Source organism: Temnothorax americanus, unplaced genomic scaffold, assembly GCF_048541705.1.
Source record: "Temnothorax americanus isolate GAGA-0224 unplaced genomic scaffold, ASM4854170v1 Scaffold17, whole genome shotgun sequence".
NCBI classification, from domain to species: Eukaryota; Metazoa; Arthropoda; class Insecta; order Hymenoptera; family Formicidae; genus Temnothorax; species Temnothorax americanus.
In genome coordinates this window covers 1,798,140-1,818,861 of record NW_027509307.1, presented here as the reverse complement: position 1 = coordinate 1,818,861, position 20,722 = coordinate 1,798,140, and the positions used below count along the sequence as shown (strand labels likewise).

Genomic DNA, 20,722 nt, shown 5'->3' with positions numbered 1-20,722 from the left:
TGAGTCTGTAACGGCTACGCGACAAGATCTATAAAGCTATTCGTGCACGTGAGCAACTGTCGGGTAACGGGTCGCGTTTATTACGAGCCATAGCGCAACAAAGCACCCCCGACACGATCCATCTAACCGTTCGTAAGGTTAAGGGGCATTACATTAATGCGCGCTTGTTGGTAGACAAGAGGGCAGTGGGTTGTAAGTTTGTGCAACCCAGTAAGATTCTGAGAAAGCTGGCAACGTATAACAGGGATCCGCTACGAGCAAGTCTTGAATTTACATGAGAATTAAATCTATACAATTCTTAGTCTTTATCTCCAATTATGTTGTTTAATATTTAAAGCATTATTTAATCATTTTTTACCGATCTAATTATAATATTCTAATATTTTACTTAAATATACTGTTGTTCTCTTCCAGGCGTGCCTTCTTTTTTATTTATTCTCATTCTTATTTCGATTCTCCTAGTTCAGTTCACGATTTCGCTATGCTATGAAATCACGCTACCTTCAACTTCTCTTTCCCAAGTATTTCTTTTCTTCTCTCAAAATTCAAGAACTTCTTTATCAATTATGAAACCTGAAATCTCCGGAAAGCTTATACACATTCGAAAATCCATATTCAACCGGCGAAAAGCGTGCGCGGGGTTTTCCTGTCGCGCAAAATTGTACTACACTTTTTTTTTCTGCTGCCCCTCAGTCTCCCGGTTCAGCCCCATCCCAAACCACCCTCCGGGCGCAACGGCGGAAATGCGTTGTGAAATATTTAATCTGGTCTATCCCATCGCCACCCCCAGCAGCAAACCCCTTCCTCTGTTGAACTCCTCCCATCCGACTCTCGCTCTTCCGCCCTCCCCCTCCCCAGTATCGCTGGCTCGATAGCTAGCTACGAACATCCGGTGTTGCTGCATTATTAAATACGCGACACCAACCTCTCGATACTCTGATTTTATGAGAAATCCGTGAATGAAATAACTCGTCCGTTTCTCGCCGTGTCATAGCTTCTTCTCAAAAGTTACATATGAGTCCGCCGTATTGAGCTTCTTTGTAAATGTTGCAGGAGGTTCATTTCTCTTCTCTAGCACACAGACCTCCGTTAGATTGTTTCATTGGTTTGAACGACAAGATTGAAAATGATGTAGAAACAGTGTTGAAACAGTGAAATCACGATAAAATTTCATAATCATATTCTATTATATTAACTTAAACTAAACTTGATAATAAAGAAGAAATATTTATAATTGTGTAATATAAATCTTTACTATTTTCAAACATTAAATAAAACTAAAAAGTCATTTAATTGAAAATTAAATAATAAAATAATAAATGATATAAATTTCGTCACTCAAACTCGTGACAACGTATTTTATTCATTAGGAAGCACCCTCAGTTTTTCTTACTATAGCAGACAATAGCAAATTAATATACGTTCATTCTTTGTTAATGAAGTTGAACGTACAAACTCGAGAAATGAACGCGCCATAACTATAGCTGCAGTAATAAAACTTCGCTTTTACGTTCGAATCCTTCCTTATTTACGACATGGTATACAGGAATATGCAATAAATTTACAAATCCTCGTATATAACATTTTGCAGTATAAATATCATAAATATTATGGTGGATCAGCTTCGTGAAGTGTACCCTAGTTTTCATTTAAAATGTCTTCGGTCAATATTATTGTGTGTAAATTGTTAATTATTTGCGAGGTACAAGCTATGAAACTTTGTGATATTCAAGTTTCATTCTACTTGTTTTGCAAAGTTTTGCATTCGTTTTCTCTGACGTATATTATACCATGAATCTTTTAATATTGTATTATAAATAATATAAAAATTAAATGTGCGCTTTATGTAGACTAATATCTAGATATGCCGAGAGATATGCTTACTTGTAGATCTCTCGACAAAAACTTTGGGAATGTTTAATTACACCTGAGGTATTTTATCTATTTTAATATGCAATTTCTAATGTCTTAAAAGATTTACTACACGACATTCGAAATGGAGCAGTGATAAAGTTGTTAATGTAATTTAACGTTGAAATAATTAAATATAACTCAATAATTTAAATTAGGATTATAAATAATTTACTAATAATCACATTGTAATTAATAATGTACCAATTCATACAGATTTACTAACAATTGTGTGTTAACGGATAAGAATAAAATTATATAATAAATCTATTAATAAGTCCTGAAAATCAAATATAATATAATATAGTAGCCAACATATGATTATTTTATCTGCTAAATATAATCAATAAATGTTTAATTATTATATATCTTTTCGTAGCAAAAATTTTATACTTACTAAAAATGTTTTATAGCTTCTTATGAGCAAAAATTATAAATTGTACATCTTAACGCCTCGTGTTTTATGACGTGTATTCATGTGTTGACATTTTTTACAGATTGATAAATTGTCCGCAATCTCGGAAAATCGAGTTTTTCGATGTTTCTTGATACTGAAGGTAGAAGATTGACGAGGTCGGCCTAAGGCCATTAATGATTCAAAGAATTGGCAATACATTGAGAAGGGTCCTGCAGCCAATAACACTATACTTCCAAACTACATTATTCTCGTTTTTGTTCCGACCACACTATCCTGCTCATGCTCTATTCTTAACTCCGATTTTACCTGGCAAGATTGACTTTAATTCTGCAGCAGAGTTAATACTGTACGATCGTTTGTTCCATACTGATTCGATTTTCTATTGCTGTGGTGTAGAAAAATCGATCGGGCTGCCCATAAGTATACTTTAATCTTCTCGTTATTATCTACTAATGTTTCTTATTTTACATACTAAATATTTAATTACATAATATTTATTAAATAAAGTTATATAATGATTCTCTTAAAAAATTTCATGTATAGAATAATTTGATAAAACTTTGATACAACACAATAGTTTTCACATTTAAATAAATTGCTATACATCTCGATAATTTTTTGTAAAGAATATATTGGTTTGCAATTTTTAATAGAAATTGTTGTACAATGAATAAAGACCTAATAATCATTTTAACGTTTAAGTATTTTTAATACTTTTACGCTTACAAAATATTATGCAGTTTCTTACGAAAAATTGTGTTTTGAATAAATCTAACAAATACAAATAAAGCTAACAAATCTATAGAAAAAATATGAAATAAGAGTAGGAGATAAGATATTACTTATGTTACCCAATTGTAATCCTATACAATTGTAATCCTGACATAAACTCAATCCAGAAAAATGTACGCTAATTAATTTGTGTATCAAAAATATGCAAAAACACAACGTATACTAACCAGTTGTAGCAGTACATGTCAAAATAACGCACCGTTGATTACAGAGGAATAAACCAAAAGTAGAAAAGAGATAGAGATAGGAAGCCAGAGCGCATGAGTAACGAAGAATGAGAAGGACGGGAGTGTACAGCAGCTTAGACGAGAAAAGTTTTTGCCGTTTTATTGCTACGGCACAAGCGTAGATTCAGGATGTACATGCTCCTATTATCTACCTATCTGGCGTGCGACCCCGGCTAAACAGTCATAAACAGTCACCTATCCAAGATAACATACACGATGGCGGGCTTTGCTTCTGACCGTTCGAGCGTGTATAATGATATTAATTATTAAAAGCAGAGCAGAGCGACAACAGGCAACTCTGGCGTCAAAGCGACGTCGGCAACGATGCTTGCGGCACGGTTCTCGTGCCATTATATTATTTTTCGTCGCGACCTTTCCTGCGCTTCGTGCAGCCGGTTATTAAGGCGAGGTGCAAAGTGACAGCAAGGGGCAAAGGTAAGGGAGATTAAGCACAGTAGTTTTTCGTGCTAGCCGGAAGTAATTTGATCTGTGTACGAGCACAAAGAAGATTTCTAATAGCACTATAGGATTACGGTATTACGTTGCATGCTTTTGAAATCGCGAATGAATGGAATGTTTAGGTAATTATGACCAGCCATGTGTTGTAAATGGTAAATTTATCAACTAAGATATGAGTAATAGCTGTTCTAATTTCTGAATATAAAAATACAACTATTAAGGTAAAGTTGATAAATATTCAATATATAATAACATTATATAAATAAAACAATAATAAATATTCTTTCTATTTTTAATTTAAAAAATTAGAAGGGAATTGTTTGATTTCTTTGCTCGAATTTGTATAGTGCGACGGAAAATGCAGTAATTCGTGGACGCTAAATTACATCTCAACCATTTGCTAAAGATTGCGCTTAATTCCCATTCTTTTCCTCACGCGTTAGCACGTTACGTAACACCTAGTACCGGTCCGAATAGTCCGAATAATACAACGAATGGGGAATGCGGTGACACGGAGTGGACGATGAGGAAGGGGATCAGGGGCTGTGAGTCTCTGCCACCACGGAATTCGGCATTCCTGCAGGGTCACCTAATTGCTATGGGCCACGCACACAAGTAATTAATAATTAAAATAAAATATTGCGGCGAATGGGTCGCGTATCTTCTCTTTTATTCGACGACGAGGTCGGGCGGGGTGAGGTGGGACGCGACGCGACGCGACGCCGGCGGCGGCAGCGGCGGCGGCGGCGGCAGTCGTGCTCTGGTTTTCAGCCCCACAGGCGGTAATATACATAATTAAACATACGTGACTTATCTGCTGAAAAATGTTGCGTTTAACACCCACCTCTCCACCACTCGAGCCGCGGCGCCCATCCCATCGCGCGGTCGCCTCCTCTCATCCGGCGACCTCGTTGCCATTGCCCCAAACCAGGACGCGTGACACACTGCGCGTGGTTCCCAGCAGATACCGGTGTATCGTGTTCGCGGTTTCCCAAATTATAGTCCTTTTTTCGTTTTATTTTTCCTTTTTTTTTTTAACAGCCTATATCTCCCAGAAAACTTTGACCACAAGCTTTTACCTTCTTCTCCCTCTCTTTTCTCCCAAGTCTCGCGAGATATGTATATCTTTATATATAAATATATATAAATATCTTGCGTATTTCCCCTCAATGTCCTGCTAGAATGGTTGTCTGGCTATGTTATTAACTAACCCGCCCACGCAGTGAAAACGCCGCGATTCCGGTACGCCTGTCCGTTTATTTCAATTTTCCCGGAAGCTTTCCAAATTATATTTTTTCCGCCCAACGTACCTTTTTTACTCTTTTTATTCTTTCCTACCCCGTAACATATCGTATATGTTTGGTGTTTCCGCCTTTATTTCGTTTGTACCCCGCCGGCAGCGAGACTGGTTAACGTTCAATTTGCCAATGTGGAGAAAAGTTCAAGATCCTGTTATTTTCTCAAATTTCTGCGAAAGTTTTCTCAAATCATAATACTTACTTCGCCCATCTTACTATCTTACCTTAAGACCCTGACTCGTGCTTTCTCTTTTCTCATTTTCTCTTATAGTATATTTTAGATATTATCTTTGAAATCCCATTTGATTCCCTCCCTTATTACATTACGTTACGTCAAATATGATGAGAAAAATCGAGTATCCGCAGGGTTTTCCTTCGCAAATTTCATAGAATTTGTCAAATTATTATTTTTTAATTCCTTTTTCAATCCTGTAAACGCTGTTACTGCCAAGTCTTTTTAAATTTCCTTTCCATCTATTTCCAAAATGTTTACCATATATTTATTTTAATGTTCTTTTAAAGCATGGAAATCTTTCTGACTGCGTATATTATTAACTCACGTGCCTATATTATCGGCAAGATTTCCAGAGTTTATAAGACAATTTCTTTTTCGTAAAAAATGTACAGGAAAATATCAATTAAATAATTATGTCTTTGAAATTTGTGCAAGAATGCTCGTTAATTTATTGCATTTATTAAAAATTTTACGTTTGTCACACAAAGAACCAAAAAATTTGAAATGTATAAGAATATCCACAATTTTTGCAATCTCTTCTACTTTTCTTTAAAATCTGATTAACTTGTTTAATCCTGTACGCTTGATAGGCACACTGTGCCATGTTCTTAACGACATAATTAGCCTCCCTGAAGCGCGAAATGAGGGAAGACAACGCGCAAAGCTTTTCTGAACAGTCTTCCGTTTTGCAGAGACAAAAGAAAGGAGAGATTTTTTTAATGGATTGTGCTAATAATTACCTTGCTTGTATTTTGTGAGAGAATAGCTTATGATAGTTGAGCTATTTAATTAAGAAATTAGTAGATAAGGTTTTAAATATTATCTAGTTACAGCATTTTGTGTATTATTTTTATTTATTTATTTATTCTATCTATTTTTGTCATACCTATATAAGTAATAAGTTTCATTTTTTATTTTCTCTAAACACGTGTCAGGTGTCAAAGAATGTGTTCTTAAATATCGCAGTCTCTGTGATTCTGTCAAGTAGTGCAACGCAATAATTGCATACATTACATAAAAGTGTAAATGCATGCGAATTGTATAAGTTAATGAGAGTGTTTCACACACATGCACATATGACTTAGGGGGGCCCTATAGTTTCCTTTCTTCCGTGCATATAAATATCTGTTTAGAATATCTCGACTCACGTGAGGTCTAGATATGTATATAATCGATGAATGTATGAATACAAATCAGGTTTCTTAATCTCGCGAGCGAAGTGCCAACATCAGTTACCTTTAAACCGGGATGTAGGCATAGAAGGTAAAACTTCTATATAGGACTACGAAAAGCGGACGTAACAACGGTGCGGTTATATAACGTTATATTAATAGAATGCGTAATTAGACGTTGACACGCAATGTCGTCCATGTTCATTATCTATGTGCGATACGAGAGAATGTGACTGAACGCGATTTATTGCGATCCAACTATTGAATGGTCATTGTTATAAATAACAATTGCTTTTGATGCATCGATTAAGGCGTATTTGCGTCATCGTCCACGCAGATATATCAACAATCATAAATCGAACCTATTAAAAGTTGAATTATTTGCGACGGATCACACTGTCGTGCGTACCACATGCGTTCCAAGTCTGTCCCACTTTTTTCCTCGCGCAGAAATCGAAGTAAGTAATTGCTGTACGGTGACGGAGTTATGTAGGTAGGGGATGTAGCGCGTTCATAACTTTTCCGTGCCACTCGCAATCATATTCTAAATAGAGCATCTACTAATAGCTGATTATCCGCGCGATTCATTACACGACATTCATTACATTCAGTAGCCGAGCAGTAATACCAAACTCATGAGCGATGATTGTTCGACGCTGCTATTTTTTTACCTCTTTTTTCCTCCGCCTCTCTCGAGAAGAGCTTTTTTCCCTGGACATTTTAACAATGCAATGGGGGACCTAGGCTATCTCGGCCAGTATTTCAACCCGATACGAGTCTGTGACAAATAGCTACCGATGTAATGAATATGAAACGCCATCTCCTCCCCTCCCCCAACTCGTTCCCAGCAACCCTTTTCCCCACTCTCCGTCCATAATATGACGCATGATGTCGTACGCGCTGTAAAACGTTAAAGCAAAGTATTCTACCTATTCGTTCTTTATACGTCGAGACTTGCTCGTTCCTCCCACTTTCCAACAGTGGATCATAATAAGAGGAAAATTAGGTGAGAGTGCACATTCATACTTTTCCGTTCGCGCGATGAATAGAATTTTTTTCTGTTTGCGTAAGAGAGAGTCCATTTATATTCCGTTTAATTACTCTTACACGATTATTTTAAAGTAGCGGTTTTTCAATCATTAACAATGTATATCTCACTCTTTTAGAGAATATTTTTGATATATCTTTTATAGGTAGAAATCTTTTATAAGTAAGAACAAATGTATATATTTATTTTTAACTAAAAAGGAGATTAATAATTTGTAAAAAAAAACAAACTAAAGTTCTAAAGAATCTTATTATTTTTATATGAAAAACTATAATAACAGTATAGGTTATGATGGTATAACATAATGTCAGATATACTCCATTTATTTCCTTAATCCCGCTTGCGCTAATGAGCCAGAAATAATTATGTTGGGCAAAATAAGTAAAATAATAAAATAGTACAGTGATTCATATATCTGACATTTTATGCAAACAATCCCTGCCATAACCCGTTCTATATTCACCGACTGTAATAAAAGATGCTCTTAGAAACACTTAAACCTCGACTTAAACTATAGACTTTTCGTATTAGCATCTATTTATTATTTATTTTTCTTGCCTAATTATAATCATAACGAGGTCGCGCAACTGCGAAAGAGCAAAGCGTTAATAATAACACCAGCGGCATGGACGTATGCAACATCTTTATACGATGTGTGCAGAAAGATTATCCGATGACAAATGAACAAACTCACGCCCTGCCGTTGCTTCTACTTTCCTGTTACACGATTAATGCTATACCGTTCTCTCTCGGCCACGTTTCAGTATCACAGCTTCTCACTCTTCCGCGCGTCGCGCGAATGTATATACGTAACATTGCATGCTAATTGCTCGGTTCAAGTAAATCCCCATGAAATTACAAGAATAATATAACATCACCAGTGCCGTCCCGCCGTACCCGATAATATAGCTAAGTCGGAAGTTCCTGCATAATTAAATCTCTAGCGGCATGTCGCTTAAACTTATCGTTTCTTCGGTAGCCCTTCCGCGTTAATGTTCATTTACACGAACGTCCAGCAATCATTGAAATTTAAATGAAAACTTTAGTTCTTGAACACGACGCACCAAACAGGAAAACTTATTCGTGTCATTATACATATTCAATTAACATTATTTTAAACAAGCAATTATTAAATATAAAAAAAGAGTACAAAAAGAGAAATAAATTCCGTACATTATTGCAGAATATTTTCATAAACTAAATTTTAGATGCAATTCAAAAAACAATTATTTTTCAATATTCTTTACATTTGCTATATGAACTAAAACACAGTAGAAACATGCCAGAAAAAAGACATCGCAAATTTAATTTTATCTTTATAGTAGAAAAATACTAACCATATATCGCAGTTTTTAAAAAAAATTATTTAAGAAATAATATATTAATGAATGTTACTATTAACAGAATAAAAAAACTCATATATGCAGAATATAGCTATTCATATATTTCGTAACATGCAAATACGTATTCAGAACATTTATTATATTGGCTGGCGTTTTATTGCAGTCGGATTTGCCTGTATTGCCTTGCTTTTCTTTCCAGGCGACATGCGACACTAGGATCCACGCATGTCAGAAATATGAAATTAAATTTATGTCAAAGATAATTGTCACATCGCAACGATGCAACGTCACTCAAGTTTCTTGCTATCACAGTGATGCAGCGGTGTTTTCGCATGGACGTATGCGGCGCCTATAGATGAAACAAAAACTATGTGAAAAGATATGCTAACTTACGATTAAATCTGAAGTAAATCTGACGGAGCAGAAATTTCTTTTCCGAATGAAAAGCTTAAATCTGTTGAAGATACTGAAGAAGATTTAACTATTCTATTGAAAGTATTAAAAAAACATAAAATTATTTAATATGTTGACATATTATTTGATAGATCTGTTAATTTTGTATTAAAAAAAAAGTTTATTAGCCATTACCACAAAATTCTAAAGTATACAATTCTTATTATTTAATATTCAACTTTAAATATAGACTTTTGCTAGATTTTAAAAAAATATGTTCTTGTCAATTAAAATTAAAATAGATGAATGAGAATATGTTTGACATCGATTTACATGTTTTGAAATTTCTTCTTCTTAATTTGTTGCAACAAGGAAATTCTGTTAGTTTCATTATAAAAGATATGTGAGTTGTTTTTATTAAACAGAATATTGTTCGTAGTGTAGAAAAAAAAAGAAGCTAAATACTCTGCTCGGAAAGAATATATAATATAGAATAAGTTTTCTATGTATATAATATACAAATGATATTAACTCCTTCCTTAGAAATGACTGTCGTAGTAGAACCACGTACGCTCAAATTGGATAACTTTAATTACGTATCGTTGTCTACGAGAGAAAGTTAATCGAAACTTTTCACAACTAATTATACAAGATTATGCATCAAGTACAAAAGACTAATTTTTAACGTTAATCTAAAATTAAATGTAGTATTTATAACCACGAAGATATTTAAAGCTACGAAATAACTTAATTAATTTTCTAATTTTTATAATTAATCTAAATTATATATTTTATATAAACGTCTTTTCCATTCTAAAAACATGTATTTTAGCAAGTAAAATAACCCACTCGAAATAAACATTGAAAAGTTATGGTAAAGACACTTAAAACACGTCCTAATCTTTTCGGGATCGTTTAAGTGTGTTTAGAATATCGTATAGGTACCGTTTTAAAATGGTGTGTCAAATTTGCATCTTATTACGCATTGACGAAACTAGCAGACAACAATAAGTTAACCGCGTATTAGCGCCAGAATTCAGAATCCACTATTAATACTATGGTCCTGAATGTCAACGACTGGACGACGTTCGCAAACACGTGGCGACGGACGTAAATACCGGCTGACTCTAATCAAAATTCTACGCAAAATTCCCCCAAAAGCGAAGTAAGGCGCTTAAAGTGCTCTTCTGTCTAGCCTTGTCGCCGACATCGATTTTCAAAGCGTACTTGAACCTCTTTAACCCTCTCTTGCGGTCGATCGATCGTGTGTGCGGTTACACGAAAGGAAACGCGCGGATTTAATGAGTATTGGTATTCGAGAGAAACTCTCGATACGCGCGAATGTCGATCTTCCGCGATCGTGCTTTGCTTAGGCTTAGACGATAATTAATGTAGAGATGGGAGAAGAGAGGTTAATATTTTAGGTAACTTTAGAACCACGCAACGACGCAGCGGGATATGTAAGGACAAAATAGGGTTGGTGATGGACATACCATGGAAAAGAGGATGAGAAACGCACAACAGAAAGGCCGGAGGAGTTTGCGAAGAGAGAATAGTCTCCGCGTACTTTACGAGCGTCACAAAATGTAAAACATTGTATGTTACAAGCAGTCAAGAAGATGGGATATGCGAGCGGTCGTGTATACGCATCCGGTCTCATTGTGCGCTCACCCACAGTGTCATGCCACAATACTATCGGTTATAGTAGTGTTTATACACCGCGCGTCTACAATCAACGTTAGAAACCTCGACGCAAACGTCATGGATTGCAGCGGTAGATTACGGGCGATACCCGACGTGTATCAAATCCAGAAGCTCGAGATAGATATCGAGCATACTGCTGGAGAAGGTTGAATCTCATGCGACGCGCTTTGATCTACGACGATGGCCTAAACGCCTAAAGGATTACACATGCATCGCATTATTCCACAGGAACTGATAAAGAACGGATCTCTCAGAAATTTTCTGTATTTCATGAATCAGACAGAAATCTTCTTATATACCTTGTGATATAAAAAAATATACTTTTAAAATTTAAACGGTGGAAACTTCAATAATCCTTTTTTTTTACATATTTTCTCATATATGTATTGCATTTAGTGAAAATGGCATAATATAAATTTTTTATCATAAAAATGCGTAATAATGAAATTAATAAAATAATAAAAGTGTGTGGAAGAATATGTCTTTCATATCCGATAAACATTAATTTTATGATAAATAGAAGTTATCAAAGTATTGTACAATTTTATTATACAGTGCGCTTAACGTTTTTTAGTTTTTATTTTAATCATGTTTTTTTATGTGCATAAAGCTTAAATTTAATTATTTATATATTATTGTATATATTATAAATATTTATTCTTATTAGCAAAATATATTGGTAAATGCATAGTAAAGTAATAATCGTACGAAACGTTAAATGACTACGAGTTTATTGATAAAAGATATAAAAACTGAAACAACCTTTATGCGTTTTAACTTACATCTTTCTACACTTACAATGTAACTGAAATTAAAAAAAGGAAGAAGTCAAATTGTCTTATATGTGAAACAACGCAAAGAGTGCAACGGCAAAGCACCTGGATAAGGTTGTAAAAGTCATTATACGTTTAATTAAGGAGAAATCCCATAACCCACTAATGAGCGTAACGATGTCGCCGAAAAGAAACATAGGCACTGCAAAGAATAGGAAAAAGTGCTTTTTCTCCCTGGATTTCGCGCAGCTACCTTTGCCCTTAATTCCGTAATACGAATATATGCACATACCGGCGGGAGAAAGAGATAGAGAGTGAAAAAGAGAGAGGAGCAAAGGAGGGAGCAAGAAAAGAAAGAGGAAGATAGAGAAAAAGGGGGTGGGCATAATGCACGCTCGTCTGAGTACAGTCTGTAATTATGAAATAACCCTGGACCCCCCTCCCCCTCTTTACGCTTCTATTATCATAGCTTTTTACGCTAGCGCCAGAGAAACCACGGCAAATTTTTCCGCGCCCAGGGCCCACGCTCGAAAAGTCGTTCTCCATTTTCCTTCCGGCTGCTCCCTTCCGTCCCAGTTGACCGTGAAAGAAGGAAAGAGAAAGAGAGAATGTGTATGTATGTGTTCGTGTATGTATTATATATATCATAGTTGTCAAGCCAACATCATCCTTCATGTTGCCTCTAACTAGACGTCATTTTTCACATGTAACGTTCCCTCACGAGCTTTGTATTATTCCTTGTAATTTTGTGCTGTGAATATCTGATGTATACACGTAATTAAAGAGCAGCATATTCTTGTTTCACTTCTTGTTTTACAATACAGTGGTACAATAAAAAATGTTATACAAATTGATTAACATGCATTTATTACTATCATCTTCTTCGTTTAGCTATCATTACCTTCTTTGTTCATTAACTAAGAGTGTTATTTATCTAAATAAAGAAACATTTCTTTCGAAATAATAAAAAGATTTTCTTTTCTCCAAGATATTATGTGAAATATCGGGACATTATATTGTGTTAATTATTTTTATTGTTATAAATATGTATTCGTAATTCTGTGCGTCGTTTGGAAAAATGAGTATAATTTTTCCTCGTGGATTTTGAGAGATTTTCTACAGCGACCCGATTACATAAGCACATCGCGCTGCTCCGATGCTTGAATTATTTACATATGTTGACTTTGTTGAGGACCGCTGCGCCGTAGAGACGGAACATCGTGCATTCACAATAAGACAAGGGCAATGGATTGTTACTAGATGTTACTTTAATAGTATGCTTGTACAGAGATGACTCTAGAAAAAAAGACTAGATATCGCGCATATACAATTTAATAATTGTGCCAAAAATAAAATAATTATTTTGTTAAAAAATATTGACATAATGTAATTAATGATTTATACTATTATCTCTTTATTACAAGATTCCTTTCTTCACGCTCAATTGTTATTCATTTATTTGTATATAATATATAGTTTTCAAATATATATTTGGATTTCTCTTCTTCATAAGTTTATACTTTTTCATATTAATTTCATACTAATTTCATAAGATTATCCGTCGGTTCAATTTTATCAAGTCCTTTTACAGAACAGGCTCTTTAACTTTTCGTTATAAGTTTGTAGTTTGTGATTCTCTTTAATGCCTCTTAACTCTTTGATACTCGTACGGAATTATTCCATCAGGCAAGAACTACCGTCAGTGATATAACTGTCACCTACGCTATATGTCCACGAGGTGTACAATACCTACGCAGCACGTACTCGCGTGGCCGCTTCAGTGTTAGCAGTTACATCGTGTTTCGCTAACACCCTATTCATTACCCCGCTCACTCCATCGACCTCGGCGTACACGAGTCCGGTCTGCTTTTCAGTCTGGTCGCATTAAAGCTCTAAATACTGTGCGACGAGAGCAAACAGCTCTCTGCCACATCAGGATGTTACTATTTACTTCCTACGATCTCTCCATATGACCCCCGGTACGTATGTCTCATTCCCGTATCGCATCTGCGTTCTACACTCGAAATTTCTCATCACGGATATGTATACTTGGTCCCGTCACGACAGCCGTGCATTAAAATCTGTAACTACTGCATCGAATCGCGCAATTCGCAAAGTTTACGCGACCGCGAATTAACAGTTTGCGCGGTGACGTCAATTACCGCTCGTAATTTCCAATCTTTCCAAACTAACGATATTAATTAAAGTATATTCCAACTTATAATAATTCAAATATTTATTTTTAATATCTCTAGTACGTTTTTGACACAATATATCTGTCTTCTAATATTGTATTTAATACTATATGTTACGTTTATTTTAAAGGATTAACGCGTAGATGCATCCCTTTTATTCTTTTGTACGGTTGTTTCTTTTTCATATTCAGCATTCATCGCAGAAATATAACTCAATTGCGCTTAACACCGGCATCATACTAGTTGGAGTGTTTCCACACGTGGATTTTAGTTGTCAGGTTTATTATATTTATAAAGTTATCGCGCACATATTAACCTTCACTCGTGGTTTTCTGCCGAATGTTATGAAAAGCTATTATGGTACGCATATACCCGAAATGCGACCGTGCATTAACATCCGCTATCACTTTTGTTACTAACACAAATATGCTTTTAAAAGGTTTCGCCTACATCGGCAATTTTGATCATAGTATTTGTCGCAGTTTTTGTTTGATTTATTTGAGCTCTTGATTGACTGTAATAGAAGTACATTCAAGCATCACTGTGCTCGAGCAACATGCTACTATACATCTATATATATGCATGCGGTACGTGCAAAATAAGACCTAAAAAAAAGCAATCCTGTTTTTTCGACGATCTTTAATTAATCATTTACAGTATAATAATATTAATGCACTTTAATGATCTGTTGACATATGTCAATGTACGGTAATGTCAAAAATTAAAACTTCAAGATGGATACATTGATTTATTGGCTACAAAATTAATATTGTCGTATCTAATTGGATGTTACAATAAACAAACATTTAATTAAATGTATCAGGTTTATATTGTTTGTCATTATGTTAATTGAAGGTTTTTAAAGCCGTATTAAAATAAAATATTTAATTGAAATAAAAATTAGTATATTACACTGTCATATATAATATGATTTATATGTATAAATATCGCAATTTAACTTGTAATGTGGAAAATTAGTAAATACTATTTTAAAATCATTTACAGCTCCAGTCAATTAAATTGTCTTCAAAAAAATATATATGTATTTGGAAACAACTGTGTAACGCGATATTCCTATTCACTCCCACTTTGCAGCTTGTTGATTTTTATCACTTGTTTTGCTATTACGTGCACGAAACTGATTTAGTGGGTAGTCTTTTTTTCTTCGTTTTTTATTTTAAACCGTTATATCGAAGTGTATTTTGATACGCCATATCCAAATATATTTTATAACAATTTTATACATCATGTGAAACGTAATATAAAATTGTATTATTGTGTGTTTTCATGTTTTACATGCTAGCCATTGATATTTTCATGTTAAAGTAATTTTTCACTTTAATCACAGATTGTATGCAGCATGAAATTGAGTTGTCAGTAGCGCATTTCACTCACGGTGTATTACGAATGCAGCGCTATCGCGTACATATCGGCTAAAAGACGCAATATTTTCCTTGGCAATCCGAATTCTTGAAGTATCGAACGATGTTCTTGAAATTCATGCAATCGTCGCATATTTGAAGTATTTACCTACCTGTTGCGCTCACTATTAAAGAAAAGTATGTTAAATTCATATTTCTTGTAGCTCCGCCAGCGTCTTACTTACAAGATACATTTGCCTTTTTTTATATTTTCCTTATATTTCACTCTTTATAGGTTCACAAGTTGAATCCGTTCGCGAATAACAAGTAATTGACATTTATGCGAGATCGAGTAAAGAAATTTGCGAGAAAGATGAGAACGTTGTTTCATTCGCGCACAAGTAAATGGATGCGCGCGACAACTGTCGTTATTTATTTCCACAATTATCGCCGTATATTGTGTCCCGCAGAGGCAGAGAGCAGAGGGTATATAAGCGCGACTAAAGCTGGTACCGCACCTCGAAGATTCTAATCTTACTTTCGTGCGTCAGAGAGCTTGTCGCTCGCGAGACAACGTGGAAGCGTCGAGCTCGACGATACCAAGTAGACGGAGGCGAGAAATTCAAAAGGACGAGATTAGTCGCGTACGTGGCTGCCGTTGCCACTTAGAACCACGTCGCACCATTTGCTTTGCAAATAATCTCCACCGTTCTCTCTTTCTCTCTCTCTCTCTGCCGCTGTTTAGTTGCACACATTCCGCCACCCAGCACACGTTCTATCATAAATATGTATCATCCGGATGTACGTACGTACAGCGTCGCTGGATACAAACACAGTCGCATGGGTCGCACACCGACGCTAATACCTAAAATGTAATCGCTCGTCGGCATGCTCGTACGCGCGTTTCTGTAACGTTTTGCTGTGTCTGCGCGGTTACACTTATGTCCGCTTTATACGCGTGTGGTTACACGTGCATGCACACACACACACACACACACACACACACACACACACACACACACACACACACACACACACACACACACACACACACACACACACACACACACACACACACACACACACACACACACACACACACACACACACACACACACACACACACACACACACACACACACACACACACACACACACACACACACACACACACACACACACACACACACACACACACACACACACATCTATTCCGAGCGAAGAGAACGGACGTTCGATAACGCGCGGTATTTAAAGCGTGTTTGCCAAAAATTATTTTTAATACTCATTAAGATTAACGCTTTATCTCAATTAGAGAAAGAAAGAAAAATATTATTCGCGCGGAAGGCAAATGCATTTAATAAACGGAACGTCTTCCCAATCTACGGTCCTCCCAGAAGCAATGCGCCCTGTTAGGCGGCATATGGAAGTGACGTGTGTCTATGGATACGAGTCGCCCCCCTCGACCTTCGCGACGCGGACGTGTACGGGTAATTATCGCCGACGAGATGTACTTGTCGTCGCAATCACGATGAGAAGCATTTTACACCACCAAGTGAACACGCGGCGCGGCGTAGGGAAAAGCTGGGAGCGAGGCTGGGAGCAAACTAATCGTACAAAGAAACTGAGCAAAAGTGTCGGTCGATACAAGTTTAATTTGTTTAATCAAAACCAGCCGCGTCGGATATCTTTCAGTATATCATTAGTTTTAATTAAATTATATTCTCATATCTGGTGATAACTAATGAATTACGCAAATAGGAAATTCAATATATAGTAGCAGGTAAGGTGTTTTATAATTACGTCATATGAATGTCTAATGTAATTTTTTTAGTTTCAATAGTTTTGTAAAATAATTTCACTTTTTTACGAGCAAAATAAGAGATGATTTTTTTCAATAATCTTTTTTGATCATTGACATTTACTGATACGTATGTCAGTATTATATCGTCGAAATCAATCGTTTAACGCGCAGGTCGAATAAATTAAAATAAATAAAATAGCAGGTATGCGATTCAATTTCTTTTTATCTCAATCATCTCGTGCATTAGCAGCACATAGATAATATACAAAATAATCTAATTTTTTTGTATATTAATTTTCCAAATTTTTAGCTTAAATTCATTTATTTAGATACGGGTCTGTCAATGTAACTCAATTATAATTTTAAAAATAATTTTACGGTTTAACTAGCTTTAGAGGTATATGCTTTCCGTGCAAGCGCAAATCTCTTCGTGGCTGCTGCATGCAAAATGTGCATTTTGACTTGTCTATCTCGTTGAACGAGTGAAATTCATCGACCAAGCCGATCAACTGCATTGAAACTGAAAAAGGATAAAAGAAACGGATATTTTGGATGGGTGCGCTGTCGTACGCGGACTTACGCACTACTTTGTATGAAAAGCAGGAACGAGACAGGCTTTGCATGCAGGAAAACATCCATCCATTGAGTGCGTCCGTGCGCGCAGGCAGGAGAGGACTCAAGCAGCGTGGCTGAACGAAAGCGTCGATGCACCGCCGACGCCACCATCGCATCACGGTGCTTCCGAGACGCATTTGCATATCCACTGGTTTATACTTTTTCGATATCGAGAGCAGAGGCAGCGCGCCCCAGCGCGGTCGCTTGGTTTGTGCGCGAAATTGCACCACTTCGGTCTCCCCCTATCGTCGTTACGTCGTTGCTAATTTAAGGGCCTTGGCGATCTAACGGCTCCCCGTGGCTTCGCGTACCCGGGCTCTTTCGGTTGGCTGCCGTCGTTACCCCGGCCGGATATTGCGATACGATGGCCCCGCTGCCAGCTTCGATACCGCGGCGCGGCGTTCGGTTACCCACCCGACGCGACGCAGCGCTTTTTGCGAGAAGGGTTCCCTTCCAGCCATCCCACGTACGTAATATCCTGCCATAAGGCTATTCGCGTTCGGAGACTGTGAGGAAGGACGACCACTGCATCGTCGCGAGAGAGTCGGCACGGTATCGCACACTATAGGGAGTGCATTCAGTTAAGCTGTGCTCAAATATCGCGTCTTATATACAATATATCTATAGCGTTACGAAAAACCATTCTTTATTATTTTTCGAACATGCAAGACCGACGAGCAGTCGGTCGGAAACGTATGAGAAAAAACGCAAAAAAAATAGAAATATTACTCAATGTTACTCAAACGGTTTGTGTTGAAGTAAACCAGTTCACCCCCCCCCCCCACACACACACACACACACGAAGAAAACAAACATTATTATCTAAGATTACGAAATTTCCATTTCGATTTTCTTAGACTAATTTTGTTTAGCAATCAATATTTCAGTGAAATCGCCGAAAATTATCTATATCAGCGGACGTTGTAATAGTATTAGACATTAAGTACAGCTATATCCACAAAAAAATAACTCAATTAATTATAAAAGTTTATTTAATCGCACTCTAGTAGCAACCATATACTGTGCGTATATGCTTTATTATCCGCCCATAGCATGTATATACGCTGACTGGCACGTATAGTAATTGATTAGTGCACGAGTTTTTAATGATGGGGGCACTTAATTACCATATGTGAGATTTACCGAATCGGCCCAGTGTAAAGGAGTAATCAAACGAATTGCATTTTAAAGTGCCTCTTAAGCACAGAAATTTACGGGTATGAACTATCTGGGTCATACGTGATTACCGTAATGATAATTTATTGCAGCTAATGATAAGTAAGTTTACAAGCTCTCATAATCTGTTGAATTTAGGATTTAACTAAATATATATATATGCGCCGTTTCTTTCGTTTCTTCATCAATGCTATTTTTAACAGTTTAGTAATTATTAACAAACAATTTATACACAAGACCATTTATATAATGTTTATAACTTTCGTAAACAGATATGAAAACAATAAGTTTTTAAAAAAATATATTATTCAAAAAAGAGAAGTAAAGAAGAAAATGAAATTTCCTAAGTATTTTAAATAACATCTCGATAATAATTAGAAAAATTCTGATTATATATTGTAATAAAAAACTCTAATTTTTTTGCAGTAAACAAAGTGTTTCAGTTATTAACAGCTCAATTCAATTTTTTTATTTGCATGTTTTGCACCACATCTTGTTAAAAAATTCTAATTTCTTTTTTTTATATTTTAACAAATTCAATGAATAATTCTTAACAACATTATAAGTTCTGTATTAGCATATAATCAAAATTTATTTTCTACTGGACCAACATACAACAAAAGTTGTTACTGTTTACCAAATACAGTATATACAAACGTATTCGTCGATATTTTCAAAAGATATACGTTTATTGTTTTTTCTTTCCACCGCTTTTCGATACGAGTCACGTTCGATGCTCGATGAAATTTGCATTTTTACCGAGTTGAGTTCGATGCAAATTTCTGGCAAATTTTTTCCCACTTCTCCCTAAAGCGGTCATATTTCGCTAATCCACAGGTTCACTTCGGGAAATAGTCACGGGAACATGAACTAGCTTGTGGCGTAGCCGGTGGTGGTTTATTTAAAACATCTACATGGTTTTTGTTAACCATATGCATACGGCATACGTTTCATATCATCAGTTTGGCCGTTGCCGAATGAGCAATTGGCATTTCGATTGCTGCCCGCAGCAATTCTGAGAAATCAGAATATCGCAATTTAAAATCGCGCGTATCTGCTTTTAGAGTTAACGGGACATAATTAACCAAATTACCTAGCAATTAATTAAAATTGTATCAAAAGTACATAGCTTTAATTAATATGTGTATTAAAACGTTAAGAATTCGGTTATTGTTTAATTTTCTAAAATAATCAAAAACTGCGCGAATTAAATCATATATATATAAGATAAAACTAGATTATGCTAGATAGAACTAATTTTGCATCGTAAAAACATCAGACCTGCAATTTCCTGATTTGAAAGTAAGATTTATGAACTTACGCATTATTGTTATATATGAATATTTTTACTCAAGGTTATCCGATGTAATTTGATCGTATCTTAGAGTAACTCAACTTATAGGTTTTATGCAAGACTATATAATAACAGTATCGCGTATATTACATAGTTTCAGTATAGTATTGTATTTTTGCAAAGTATGGTACGACCTAGCCCATGTTGTTGTATATCATCATTAGTTGTACACGGAACTTCGTTTTTCTTCCACAAATTTGCTGGGTAAAATGATATACAACTTTTTCTTTAGGTAGACTGTCGTGAGTAAAGTTGATAGTAATTAAGCTCTCCGTAACATATTAAGTGCGTATGCATATTGCGCAATTCATATTCATGTAGCGAAAAAAAAAGATTATCGTTTCTTTAACTTTACATATCGCAACTCACATATCAGAATACCACGAAGAATGTTTCTCACAATCATGACATATCTGGAAATTTCCGCTCATTTCCATGCAGCGC

General features: G+C 35.7%; 2 protein-coding genes across 8 annotated transcripts in view; one reads left to right on the top strand and one right to left on the bottom strand.

Annotated features, from left to right (window-relative positions):
- The window catches only part of LOC143895895 (nucleolysin TIAR), a 529,366-nt gene that overhangs the window by 196,477 nt on the left and 312,167 nt on the right, over nucleotides 1–20,722 (bottom strand). The window lies entirely within an intron of this gene.
- Nucleotides 1–20,722, top strand: part of LOC143895883 (uncharacterized) — a 32,255-nt gene that overhangs the window by 3,321 nt on the left and 8,212 nt on the right. The window contains exons 2-3 of the mRNA XM_077403325.1: nucleotides 3,625–3,783; nucleotides 4,251–4,422. Of these exons, the coding sequence (XP_077259451.1) occupies nucleotides 3,625–3,783; nucleotides 4,251–4,422 (331 nt within the window). The remainder of the gene's footprint in view (nucleotides 1–3,624; nucleotides 3,784–4,250; nucleotides 4,423–20,722) is intronic.